This window comes from Oncorhynchus mykiss, chromosome 22 (genome assembly GCF_013265735.2).
Source record: "Oncorhynchus mykiss isolate Arlee chromosome 22, USDA_OmykA_1.1, whole genome shotgun sequence".
Classification (NCBI taxonomy): Eukaryota; Metazoa; Chordata; class Actinopteri; order Salmoniformes; family Salmonidae; genus Oncorhynchus; species Oncorhynchus mykiss.
Window position 1 is genome coordinate 21,274,857 of NC_048586.1, and position 15,016 is coordinate 21,289,872.

At 38.9% G+C, this 15,016-nt stretch overlaps 1 protein-coding gene across 4 annotated transcripts in view; it reads right to left on the bottom strand.

The window, feature by feature from the left end:
* Positions 1-15,016, bottom strand: part of LOC110501587 (inactive dipeptidyl peptidase 10) — a 304,120-nt gene that overhangs the window by 131,773 nt on the left and 157,331 nt on the right. For all 4 annotated transcript variants that reach the window (XM_021579260.2, XM_036958955.1, XM_021579258.2 and 1 more), the window contains exons 2-3: positions 2,922-3,036; positions 883-978 (exon numbers count right to left, since the gene is read on the bottom strand). In XM_021579260.2, coding sequence (XP_021434935.1) covers positions 883-978; positions 2,922-3,036 — 211 coding nt within the window. The remainder of the gene's footprint in view (positions 1-882; positions 979-2,921; positions 3,037-15,016) is intronic.

The window sequence follows — 15,016 nt, forward strand, 5'->3', positions numbered from 1 at the left end:
TTGACAATGAATTATTTAAATGCACCACATTTAAAGTAGCTGGCCAATCAGCGGTCTAAAGGAGGATGAGCTGGTCAATCAGCGGTCTACCTGCGTGAATATTTTTAATGACTGGTATACACCCACACCATTCTGTTGTTGGGGTACACCCACACCATTCCAACAGAAAAGCTGATTTTTAACAAACTTTTTTTGGGGGGGGGGAAGGAAAACTATTTCACTCAAATTGTAAGTAACTATAGGTCATATTTCATTGAAATCTGGAAACACTAGGCAGTGACTTTAAAAAAGGTTGAAGGCAGGTGAGGGATCATTCATCCTTTTGTTGACGAACCAACTCAGCCCTTTGTTTTTGCTTTGCACAACCGACTGCAGACTTTCAGTATATCAAGATCGTGTTAATGTCTAACATGATTTTGAGGTAGTTGTTTATTTTTGTGTAAGTGTGCTAAGTGTCTCCAACAAAGCAGTTTATTTCTAGGTGTTTTGAAGCATTCTTACTCATACCACATATACAGTATATACTATATAGATATAATTGTTTACTTTATTTTGGGAACAATGAAACCAAAGTGAGAGACTATCAATGAAGCCTAACTTTTAAAATAAAGACGCAGGCATAATCTCCACATACTTTCCCTAGACCCTGCCACAGCTATTTGTGTTCAGTTACAAAAATACTTAAATAACTAAATATTCACATGACCAACAACAATAAACTCCCAACAGTGAGACTTCATTGCCAATCTACGCCACCTTGTTTAAGGACATGCACCATGTCACAAAACATTCTGCTCACCAAAACATTGCAACCAAGTTCCATCAATATTGTCCATCATCCAACAGCTATGGCAGAATTGTGGTATGCGTGTTGGCACTTACCGTTGATCCATTTGGCCTCCGGGTCGTGGGCAACAAACTCAGGCTTGAACAGATCTTCCACTGTGAGTTTGGTATCACTGCCAGCTTGGCTGTCCGCTTTTAAAAAAAAATCACAAAATGTTTTTATTAATTACAAACTATCATCACTGGGAACTCAATAATTGTCACACCCTGGCCATAGAGAGGCTTTTATTCTCTATTTTGGTTAGGCCAGGGTGCGACTAGGGTGGGCATTCTAGTTTCTTTATTTCTATGTTTTCTATTTCTTTGTGTTTGGCCGGGTGTGGATCTCAATCAGAGGCAGCTGTCTATCGTTGTCTCTGATTGGGAATCATACTTAGGCAGCCTTGTTTCCTTTCGCATTTGTGGGTAGACTTTGTTAGTGGAATGATTGCCCAAATTAAGCTTCACGGTGGGGGGGGGGGGGGGGGGGGGGGGGGGGGGGGGGGGGGGGTCCTTGTTTTGTTGGCGACATTCATTTCAAATAAAGAGAAATGTACGCTCATCACGCTGCGCTTTGGTCCAGTCATTTCCAGGAAGACGGCCGTGACAATAATGATCACATCATTATTTTATCATTATCAATTTTGCAGTTTCCAGCATTGTTTATTCTCTCACAGAAGGTGCAAATAATAGCAATAAGGCATATGATACTAAAGGAAAAGGGGTGTAGTATTGCTTCTTTTTTTGAATTTGTGAAGCTTGCTGCATCAAAGTCTTTCTGAGGAACTGAAAGACATTTTCGAGAACTTGGGGTTACCCAGAACTTAGGGTCATCAAGTCAGTCTCCAATCAAAGTCAAGACTCCTTGGTCTTGACCTAGAAGCTATCCCAGACATATTCTGTCAAGAGGTTGCCTCTAGACACTGATCTAAGGTTAGCATTATGTTGTTGCTCCTTGTCAAGGTCAGCATTGTTGGGTAAGTTAATCTGATTCTAGATCTAGGTTTATAGTGTGTTCTGTATACAGCATATAGCTGTAAAAGACTATACATGTTGCATCCAGCTGTTAATAATGTCTTCGGTCTGTGCTTTAGTCAGAAAAATGACAGTCAGATTAATATACCAAGGACTAGAGATGTGGAGTGGTCTGGAAACAGCGACTTTAATCTAGGGCAGTTTTTAAAGCTGTTGGTACTCTTGAGTGTGATGCTTACTATAGCCTTTATGAATAAAATAAGTCAGGATAAAATCTTATCAGAAGATTGGATGCACTTGGACGGCTTCACCTGCTCTAGAGGCAGACACTTTGAGCAACCTTTAAAATTCAGATGAAGAGGGAGCCAAACATTTAACAGAGAGGGAAGGTTGGAGGGGTGAGGGAGAGAAAGAGAGAGGAAAAAGTAGAGAAAGAGAGAGAAATGATCAGTGTTTCCCTTATAGTATATTAATTTAGCTAATAAATAATTTAGCTAATATTAATTTGGCTAATAAAAAGAAAAGATTTAAGATGGGCAAAGGAACACAGACAATTTGCCTTTTAAAATGATTCACTTGGATTAGCTAACACAACCACTGGAACACAGGAGTGATGGTTGCTGATAACGGGCCTATGTAGATATTCCAGCTACAATAGTAATTTACAACATTAACAATGTCTAATAAATAGCTTTCGTAAACATGTTTTAACTGTAAAATGTTAAGCCATTAATGAGGATGTTGTTAAGCCATTTGTAAACTACTGTTGACAAGGACAGATGCTAATTGTTCAGAAAGAGAAGGGCCAAATGATTTTGAATGTCAGCCATGTTGGCCCGGGCTGGATAACTACAAAGCACTTCTGTTTGAAATTATGTGGCAGCCAAATGCAATATATAGCTAGCCCATCAGATACTCAAGGGGTTTTAAATTGTCTGGAGCACCAGGGGACAATGTGGTCTCTGTTCATCTGTGAGTCATTCTAAAGATTTCTGAGTACGTCACTCAGCATAAACTGTTCTTAATTGCAGCAAATTGAGGATGTTGATGAACAGCTGAGTACTGAAACTAAGTCAATATACAAGGTGTAGTGTACTTATTATCTATGCCCAATACCGTACCTGGGGTGAGGAGGATGACAGACATGGTGATAAGAGAGCAGACCCCCAAAATAACCAGCAGAGCAATAGCAATTCCTTTCCAGTTCCTGTCAGGTGGAGCTCCCGCACCAAGGTCCTGTAGAGAAACAGAGAGAGTTAGGGAGAGAGGGAGAAAGAGAGAGAGAGAGAGCATCAGTTGTCAAAAGAGCGTTCTGGAAAATACCTTTCAACATCTTTGGAAAATACCAATGTTCAGCTAAAAGTAGACATACCTAGACACACAGAACCACAAAACACAGGGATAAACACACAAAAGGATAACAACCCCACATACATTTTAGAGATTTGAGCACATTTTCTTCCTAGCTCTATTTCCTTGCTTCCATCCACACAAACTATTTTCAAGACCACAGATTGTCAATACATGAGTTCTTCTATGTTGAGTCAAAGTGTTATGTAGGAGCTTACAATAAACATACCCATAACGTAAAATTGCTGGAATGTCAAATTGAAAGCCAAATCCAATTCCCAGATCACAGACATTGTGCATGCCATACACATCCATTTTGAAGCAGGGACACAATAGGAAGCAGAATGAGTTAGCATGGGTTGATCCCTACAATACGATGTAAACAGCCTAAGAAGAAAAACACAATACTAAAACAGCACAGTGTGTTAGGATTAAGTGCTGGTCCTTGTGTCACAATAACAATGTCAATGATTGTGACCATGTCAATGACAGCAGAGTAAATGTTTACTCATGCACTAGGTACAGGTGAAGGATCTCAATTTTACCAGTTTCTCAAAGCAGGAAAATAAGCTTGTCGCAACAGAAATTGTGAATTATTGTGTGGAAATAATGATTTGACATTTTTGCATGGGTTGATACATTTTAAGTTAGGGCAAATCAAATTAGAAATTTTGAAGTGGAAATAACCAACTTTAGAAGACTTTTTAAACCTTGTACCACAAGTTTGCATTTCCTGTAACAACAGGATGATCAAATTAAGATTATAAATCTGTAATAGTAGAATGACATAAAGTAGTAAATAATACAGTCACAAAAGTTACTCATTCAGCTGTATAATAGTCAATGTGCTAGCCACGATGTTTCAGCATGTCACCTTGAGCTGCATTGATAACCAGCTCCATGGCGAGGCTCAAAACAAGCTGCATGATAGGGCTTCATCTAAGCTGTGCGGTGGGGCTCAATGAATAACACGAGCAACATTATGGCATTTTGTGTTTAAATTCAACTCTGAGGTAGGGAGGGGTTTATAAGTTGCATGGAGGAGCTCAGAGTAAATGGCATGAAGAGACTTTATGAAAAATGCAAGTTAATACTTCATCATTTGCATTTCAAGAGGGGAATTTGCATGGTTGAATTGTTTTCATTAAACCAATGACTGTATATATGAAATATATCAAATAAATCAAACTTGATTTGTCACATACGCTGAATACAACATGTGTAGACCTTACCATGAATGCTTACTTACAACCCTTAACCAACAGAGTGCAGTTCAAGAAAGAGTTAAGAAAATATTCCAAATAAACTAAAGTAAAAAATAATAAAAAGTAACACAATAAAATAACAATAATGGTTTTAGCCATCGATCACGTGACACCATTCATTCCTATGTGATGACTCAATAGCGCACTGAAGCAAAATTATGTCGGCTAAGATGGCGTCTAATGGAGACGCTGGCCTTTAATCAATTAGATTTGCTCAGTTCCTGCCTCCTCTCACCTCCTGCCTCCTCTCACCTCCTGGGCCCTCAGATCCTCAAAAGGTTATACAGCTGCACCATCAAGAGCGGCTTAACTGGCTGCATCATCACTTGGTTTAAACAAGTGTTTGGAATCAGACCGCAAGGCGCTACGGAGGTTAATGTGAACGGCCCAGCACATCACTGGGGCCGAGCTCCCTGCCATCCAGGACCTCTATACCAGGCGGTGTCAGAAGAAGGCCCAAAAAATTGTCAAAGACTCCATCCACTCAATCCACAGACTGTTCTCTCTGCTACTTCACAGCAAGCGGTACCAATGTACCAACAGGACCCTGAACATCTTCTAACCCTAAGCCATAAGACTTCTAAACAAGACAGCTAAAATGTAATCAAATGGCTACCTGAACTACCTGCATTGACCCTTTTTTGCACTAACTCTCTTGCACATACTTTATGCACACCCACTGGACTCTACCCACACACTCACACACACTGACACTTCAACGCCCAAATACTTTAAAAAAATGTTTTAACCTTTATTTAACTCACACGCACACCCACACACACATAATATGCACACACATGCATACTGACACCATACACGCTTTCACACTCACCACATACGCTGCTGCTACTGTCTATTATCTATCCTGTTACCTACCTCAATTACCTCGTACCCCTGCACATCAACTCAGTACTGGTACTCCCTATATAAAGCCATGTTATTTTTACTCATTATTTTTATGTTATTCACTGTGTATTTATTCCTAATTTGTATCTTATCTTTACTCTGCATTGTTGGAAATGTACCCGTAAGTAAACATTTCACTCTGTCTACACCTGTTGTCTATGAAGCATGTGACAAATAAAATTGGACTACATTTTTTTAGGAGGGAAGGACACTCTTCCGTTTGCCTACTAACAAACTGACACACTCCTCGACCACTCAACCACTTAGTGGTTTACGGGTCACGGAGGAGAAAGGATGGAGGACAGACTTTTGCCCACGCGAGAAAACCCCATAACATGCGCAGTTTGAACTACACCAGGAAGTGATGTTGCTGGCTAGCTCAGTGCTGCCCCCTCTCATTGATTAACTCTAGTTGAATGCCGACCCGGGTACTGCAGGCTAAATTATCGTTATTATCGTTCTGTGTGAGATTTTTTAATAATTGGTTCAAGGACATACATCTGTTGTATAAGAATAAATAATTGGTACCATGAATTTCTTCAAAACATGTTTTTATTTGATCAAAAATTAACCATGAGGATTGCCATTTTTTCCATTCACTATAATGAGGGATCCTGTTTTCAGCTAACAATGCCTGCAGTACCACGGTCTGCCTTGAATTTACTTCAATGAGAGGGGGTAGTTGTTCTCCACTGCATTAAATCCTTTCTTGGAGTCTCTCTCTCACACTCCAACTTCATGACCCCCGACTACTGTAGCAACTCCCTGGCACAAACAAGCAGCCTTTTACCAGCTGTACAGTATCAGCGTGTGTCATTACCTCTATTCGACAAGACAGAAACACAACACTGTTTGCATTTAACAATTTCACAGGTTAACATGGAGAAAGGACACTGGTCATCGGGTCAAGATGGCCGCCTAAGTTAATAGCCATGCACTGGTGGGGTAAGAGGCTGTGGCACTGTCAGAGTTCTGCCTCAGTGGTCTTAAAAAGGCTCTCCTCCATCCACATCTGCTAGTTCTGATAAGGTGGCAACATTAAGACCCTCTCTCCACATCATCCAAACCACTAGCTTTCCTGGCTTCAATTGCCCACAAAACCCTGCAGGTACAGGGAGGGGATTACTGGCCGACGACCCATTTCTAAGATGTGATTGGCTAGATGGGGTGAAGTAGAAAAATGGCTAGTTAGACTGTATCAAAACGATTTTTAGACATTTCTGCTCCATCTTCTAGAGGAGGTGTCCAGTGTCTATTTATTAAATGTATCTTGGAGGTTTCACGGGTTAATTGTAAACTAAACCATCATATTTCTCCTGCTCCAGAAAATGTTCAAATAGTCAAGCACCTCTCCAACAGCTGTGGAGAGTGCAGTTTTCGGTTGTCCATATTTGAATGCCAGGGGGCACCCCTTCGTTCTGGGACCAAAGTGTTGTATCATTTACGACCCCCAAAGGGCCCAGGAGGCTGATCTATTATCAGAGGTTAGGCTGACGCTCATTTCATTAATTTCACAAATAAAAGGCTGCCTTGTCCTTGAATGTTGACAGCAGCTCTAAATTGTCAAATCCCTCCATGCATGAGCTTTTCTCTTCACCTCACTCTATCTCTTTCTCTTTCTACAATTTCCTACTTAGCAGTTTTGGAATCATCATCCTTAATTTATTAACTCAATTATGAGCAAAGATAGAGTCATGAGAGTTCTGGCCCGACGTGTCTCTCCATTACCATTATGGGGATTAGGAAACCGTGGCAGGGCCCTGACAAATGCCTAGCCTTCAGGAAAATTAAAAAAATTGCCTGGGTGTGTTTCACTTAGAGCACCCCCCCCTCCCCCCTCCCCATAGTGGGGAGACATCCCCCATGACCGTTCTACTGCAGCTCATATATTGTATTCAGAGCTTCACAGCTGAAGTCATTCAGAGCTTCATAGCTGAAGTCATTGGAATCACAGTTGCTCCAACACACATTCAGTGACACATGCCTTTACTTGAAGAGTTATGCCACTTTACAATATGCTTATGACCCTATTATGGATGTGTCATAAATAACACTTCAAGTAAATTGTTATCACACCTACTGTACACATTGCTCCCGAGTGGCGCAGCGGTCTAAGGCTTTGCACCTCAGTGCTAGAGGTGTCACTACAGACCCTGGTTCGATTCCAGGCTGTATCACAACCGGCCGTGATTGGGAGTGCCATAGGGCGGCGCCATCCGTGTTAGGGTTTGGCCGGGATAGGCCGTCATGGTAAATAAGAATTTGTTCTTAACTGACTTGCCTAGTTAAATAAAGGTTAAATAAAATACACAGACATATCCACAGGCAACGGCCTACAGGCAAAGGACTGCTAAACAGTAGAGCCCAACCAAACAAGCATGTTGCCATCTAGCACTGCAAGTCTAACTTTCTTTACTTTCACCAGTCTAGACAGAGTTTCCGTTTCGATTTACAGTCCAAATAAAACAACAGAGTCATAAAACTAATATGGCTGCCCACACCATTTTTCAGATGCCAATTTTTTTGCGCCTTTGATTTTCTGTCATAGAATGTCATTCATCTTCCAAATGTGCTATGTTACTCCACATCGGAGTGTGCAGTCTGTGTTGCAGGGAGACACTGAAAACCATAAATAAATATCTGACAGCTCTGGCAATTAGCAATCAGACAAAGGCTGTGTTCCAAAAGGCACCCTATTCTCTTTACAGTGCACTACTTTTCACCAGGGCCTATAGGTCAAAAGTAGTGCAATGTGTAGGCAATAGGGTGCCATTTGGGATGCATCCAGAGCCTTCATTTATCTATGTCTCAGAGAAGAAACTCAAGGGAGAAGAAGCACATGTCTATGGGGAGTTAGGGTTGAGATGTTTTGTAGGTACACATAAAATATCCCTTTTATAGTTACAGTGAGCTCCAAAAGTATTGAGAGAGTGACACATTTTTGGTAGTGTTGGTTCTGTATACAATGACTATGAGGTTAAAGTGCAGACTATCCGCTTCAATTTTAGGGTATTTTCATCCTTATTGTGTGAACTGTTTAGAAATTACAGCACTTTTTGTACTTAGTCCACCATTTTAGGGGACCAAAAGGGTTGGGATAAATTCACTTATGTGATTTAAAGTAGTCAAAAGTTTAGTATTTGGTCCCATATTCCTAGCATGCAATTATTATCAAGCTTGTGACTCCACAAATATGTTGGGTGTATTTGCTTGTTTTGGTTGTTTCAGAAAATAGTTTGTCCAATAAAAATTAATGGTAAATAATGTATTTTGTCATTTTGGAGTCACTTCTGTTGTAAATAAGAATATAATATGTTTCTAAACACTTCTACATTAATGTGGATGCTACCATGATTACGGATAGTCCTGAATTAATCGTGAATAATGATGAATGATGCACAAATACTGAATGATACCTCCAAGACATGCCAACTTTTCACCGTCACAATAAAAGGGGAGGTTAGCATTTTATTTGGGGGAAGAGTATGATATTTAAGCATCTGTAACTTTCTCACTCATCATTATTCATGAATCATTCAGGAATGTCTGTAATCATGTTAGCATCCATATTAATGTAGAAGAGTGAAGACACATACAGTGGGGCAAAAAAAGTATTTAGTCAGCCACCAATTGTGCAAGTTCTCCCACTTAAAAAGATGAGAGAGGCCTGTAATTTTCATCATAGGTATACTTCAACTATGACAGACAAAATTAGGAAAAAAATCCAGAAAATCACATTTTTTTGTTGTTGCAGCGATTCAAAACTTTTTTGTTTACTACATAATTCCATATGTGTTATTTCATAGTTTTGATGTCTTCACTATTATTCTACAATATAGAAAATTGTAAAAAAATAAAGAAAAACAAAACAAAAAAAATCACGAGACGGTTTTGGCTCTGTATGATCAGCCTGATGCAGACCCCTGACCTACAGGATGGTCAAGCAATTTAATGTTTCTGACATCTGCAACCTGGACTCAAGGGTAGACGTAACATAGTAAACTAAAGTCCAGAACACATCAAATAGGTATGATACCATCTGTTAACCTTTTGCGTGTAGGCGGCAGTATTTTCGTTTTTGGCTATAAAATGTACCCATTTGGAACTGCCTATTTCTCAGCCCCAGAAACTAGAATATGCATATAATAGATAGAAAACACTCTAAAGTTTCCAAAACTGTCAAAATATTGTCTGTGAGTATAACAGAACTGATATTGCAGGCAAAAACCTGAGGAAAATCCAGACAAAGGAGTTAGCCTCTTATTTATTTATTCTGTTCCTATGCATGCCTATCCTCCATTTAAAGGGATATCAACCAGATTCCTTTTTCCGTGGCTTCCCTAATGTGTCAACAGTCTTTAGACATAGTTTCAGGCTTTTATTTGAAAAATGAGCGAGAAATATCACATTGCGTAAGTGGATAGGTGGGGGCTCTCAGAGTGAGTTTTTCGCAACAGAGTAAAGCGGCCATTGTTTCTCCCTGTCCTATTGAAAAACCTACACTCCCGGTTGATATATTATTATCGAATATATATTTTAAAAACAACCTGAGGATTGATTATAAAAAACGTTTGACATGTTTCTGTGGACATTATGGATATTATTTGGAATTTTTGTCTGCGTTGTCGTGACCGCTCTTTTCTGTGGATTTCTGAACATAACGTGACAAACAAACGGAGGTATTTTGGATTTTAACATAATCTTTAACATCAGGGACTTATCTGATGAGATCGATTCAGCCACTTACATATTTAAGGAAAATTATGAAAACACAGATTGACTAAAGATAAATTGTTCTAGAATTTGTATGTTTTTATTGGACCAATTTTTGAGGAAGCCTGGTTTCCCTTGGCATCCATGAATACATGCCACTGTTCTGACGTACCAAAAAGGTCACAAGCTTTTGGGCTGCATCTCAATCCACCACAGCTACAGCAGTGTTGTAAAACCAGGAGACATCCCGAAAACCGGTCTTTTTAATTTGGGCTACAAATTAATATGTTGAGACTCACGAATTTGATGGTTTTCTCCATTTTGCTCTAGGACGCGCACAAGCCTCACAAGACTAATCTGAAGGTAGCCCGGTATCAGTTAAAAAAATGAATGGAAGTATACACTGAGTGTACAAAACATTAGGAACATCTTCCGAATATTGAGTTGCAACCCCTTTTCCCCTTAGAACAGCCTCAATTCGTCAGGGCAATGGACTCACTCAACAAGGTGTCAAAAGCATTCCACAGGGATGCTGGCCCATGTTGACTCCAATGCTTCCCACAGTTTTGTCAAGTTGGGTAGTAGACTATTCTTGATACACACAGGAAACTGTTGAGAATGAAAAACCCAGCAGCGTTGAAGTTTTTGACACACTCAAACCTGTGCGCCTGGCACCTACTACAATACCCTATTCAAAGGCACTTAAATCTTTTGTCATGCCCGTTCACTTGGCACACTTACACAATCCATGTCTCAATTGTCTCAAGGCATAAAATCCTTCTTTAACCTGCCTTCTAACAGGTGACATCAATAAGGAATCATAGCTTTCACCTGGAGTCTATGTCATGGAAAAAGCAGGTGCTCCTAATGTTTTGGACACTCAGTGTATATGGAAGTACTTTAGTGCCTACAAAAGGGGTTAAATATGGATAAAAAAATAAATATATTATTTCCTGATCTTTCTTATATCTCTTAGATATAGGACAGACACTTCAAAACAAACTTCCTTTATATATTTTTTCCAAACTCTTTAGCCATGTATGAATATGTTATTCAATGCATTTCATCAAATAATGAAAACAACATTTTTATATAATTACAGGGGTCCTAAAATAAAAAAATAAAATAGCTAAATGAAATCTTAAAACAATTCCCCGAGTCCCTGGCCCTTAGACCTTAGGGGGTTATGGTTCTATCAAAACTGTGGTAAACAACTGTTTAAAATACTCTGAATTCCATATCTGTACCACACGATACAACGACAATACATCTCTCCAATGTGGTAATAATGCTGGTTTCCTAACCTGTATCCCAAATGGCACCATTTTCCCTAGTGCACTACATTTGACCAGAGCCCTATGGGTCCTGGTCAAAAGGAGTGTACTACATAGGTAATAAGGTCAATTTGGGATGTAGCCATAGTGCATTCAAATCCATAATTCAAATTATTTACATACCGCTCTAATCAAAGAGGGTATCAAACTGATTTGTAGGGACGCATTCAATTACTTATCCCAGATTCATAATCGGCCGCTACATTGGTATACAGTCTGTTGCATTAGTGTACGTTAAAATTCTAGTCAATGTTGAGCTGTTTTGGGTTTTGTGTATCTGTGCTGGTCTGAGCATGCCTAAGGACCAAATCTACCCAAGAGCATGCTGAACATATCTGAAGAAATCATCACACATATCCTATACCCTTTATCATTATAGACTATATATGCTTTGTAGACTCTACATGCTCTACATGCTTTAATCACACCAATCAAATATGAAATGTCAGTGTTTGTTTGGCTAAGGGACTTGGGATTTGGTTCACACTTTTACCTGAAGCAACCAGTCATGATGCCTTCATAAAACAGTCATAAGGAGGGGATAATAACTTTCGTAAGACAGAATCCAAAAAGTCACGGAAAGATAACAATGGCCAACTTACTTATTTTTGCATTATACAGTGCCTTCAGAAAGTATTCATACCCCTTGATTTATTCCACATTTTGTTGTGTTACAGCCTGAATTCAAAACCGATTAAATTGGTTTTTATCTCTCACCCATCTATACACAATACTCCATCATGAAAAAGTGAAAACAAGTTTTTAGACATTTTAACATTTTTTGGGCAAATTATTAACAGAAATACCTAATTTACATAAGTATTCATACCCCTGAGTCAATACTTTGTAGAAGCACGTTTTGCGGTGATTACAGCTGTGAGTCTATTTATGTTAGTCTTTAAGAGCTTTCACACCTGGATTATTATTTTACAAATTATTCAAGCTCTGTCAAGTAGATTGTTGATCATTGCTAAACAGCCATTTTCAATTATTACCCTAGATTTTCAAGCCGATTTAAGTAAAAACTGTAACTAAGCCATTCGTCTTGGTAAGCAACTCCAGTGTAGATTTGGTCTTGTGTTTTAGGTTATTGTCCTGCTGAAAGTTGACAAAATCTCCCAGTGTCTGTTGGAAAGCAGACTGAACCAGGGTATCCTCTAGGATTTTTTTCTGTGCTTATAACTGTATTCCATTTATTTTTATCCTAAAAAACTCCCTTGTCCTTGCCGATGACAAGCGTAACCATAACATGATGCAGCCACCACCATGTGTGAAAATACATAATGCTTTGTATTCAGGACAAAAAGTGAATTTCTTTGGTACATTATTTTGTAGTATTACTTACTGTATGTGCCTTGTTGCAAACAGGATGCATTTTTTATTCTGGCTTTCTTCTTCTCACTATGTCATTCAGGTTAGTATTGTGGAGTAACTACAATGTTGTTGATACATCCTCAGTTTCTCATATCACAACCATTAAACTCTGTAACTGTTTTAAAATCACCATTGGCCTCATGGTGAAATCCCTGAGCAGTTTCCTTCCTCTCCGGCAACTGAGTTGGGAAAAACGCCTGTATCTTTGTAGCGACTGGGTGTATTGATACACCATGCAAAGTATAATTAATAACTTTTCTCTGCTCAAAGGGATTTTCACTGTCTGTTTTTTTTTTTTTTTTTTACAAATCTACCTATCAGTGCCTTTCTTTGAAAGGCATTGAAAAACCTACCTGGTCTTTGTGGTTGAATCTGTGCTTGAAATGTATTACTTGGTTGAGGGACCTTACAGATAATTGTATATGTGGGTTACAGAGATGGGTTAGTCATTCAAAAATCATGTTAACCATTATTATTGAACATTGAGTGAGTCCATGCAACTTATTATGCGATTTGTTCAGCACATTTTTACTCCTGAACTTGTTTAGGCTTGCCATAACAAAGGTGTTGAACACTTACTGACTGATGACATTTTCTTTTTACTCATTTCAGAAATGTTCTACTAACAAAATTCCACTTTGACATTATGTGGTATTGTGTGTAGATCATTGACACAAAATATCAACATAATCCATTTTAAATTCAGACTGTAACAGAGCTGCCAACTCTCATGTATTGGTCATGAGACAGATGCATTTGACCTCACATTCTCACCGCACACCTCATATCTCACGCATTGAAAAGCACTGCTTATATTTGTCTAATTAGTCTATTGTATAGTCAGCGCGTTAACTTTTCAACTGCTCCAAATTATTTTGAAATCGGAGCATCTGCACCTGCAATTTAACATCACGAGCTGAACCTTTATCATTGTCCTGTCTTGCCACAGCACTGTGAACAGCGGCACATTGAAGCATATGTAAGGGATCAAGGGGATTTGATGCATGTTTTAAAGAAACGCCCCTCAAAATTAGAGTAGAGCTGAATGGAGACAGAGAACATTCTCTGCTGAGTTTATAAACCTCTAAAAACAGTAGCATGGTAGCGCTGTTTTATGTACAATGTTGTCAACAAAACGAGGTAGAGGTTACTCCCGTCCCTATTGCAGAATGCCTTTTGGCAGCATGTACTAAAGTGGATTTAATCCGCACTTGCATTAGTTCCTTCGTTTGGTGATTGTCGTTTAGGCTGTGACAACGAAAAGGCAGTAGATAGACCTACGTACGGTATGTTTCAGTCTGATCAGTGGAACAATTCTCATTCTTTAACAATGGGCTAAAATTGTATTTACCTAGGCAAATCAGTTAAGAAAAATTCTTATTTTCAAAGATGGCCTTTTTCAGGAGCAGAACGACATAAATTTTTACCTTGTCAGCTCAGGGATTTGATCTTGCAACCTTTTGGTTATGAGTCCAACACTCTTACCACTAGGCTACCTACCACCCTGAATAATATATGGTAAATATTTGCTTGGAAGCAAGAACACTATTGTTCCTCCCTACACTTATTTTATTATTCCACTTCTTCCCAATTTTGCCAGTTAATCACATATTTGAAATCGGATATACCTACTTGTCTTTGAAAATGAATTACACGAGGCTATGTAATTTTGCAGCCATTTGTGGACAGTCTTGAATAAACATTGGATATTAAATACCCCAGGAATCTAAATAAATGTTAGTACTGTGCACATGCTAGGCAGAGATGATAGGGGAACTCACAACTCATAAAAACATCATACTTTGTCTATGTAGAGCAAGATGATGACAAGGATCTTCAACTAGTAGGCATAAACCAATTGAATATTGATATTGATTGTTATAACAAGAACATTTTCAAACACCCAGCACTTCAGGGGAGGCCAACCCTCTTGGAGAGCAAGCAGGATTTTCTTCCAGACCTATTTTAAAGAGATTGTCCACCCAAATTACAAAATGTTTGTGTTTTTATCTAAAAATAAATCCCAATGTCACAAAATTGTCGAATTGTGAGTGTTCATTTAATGTTCAAAGCATTCTGAATACACGTGACCTGTTGGTTTTTTTTGTGTTTTTTTTCACCCTAGTCATATGCCTAAGCCATGTCAAAATGCATGGAATTGTAGGAAATTAGCCTTAAAAAGTAACATTTCCCATCTAGGGGTTTGTGCCAGTGGGCAATGAAATTGACATAGCAAATCTTACTCTAAGCTTTCTTCAAAAGTTGGCAGCCCTG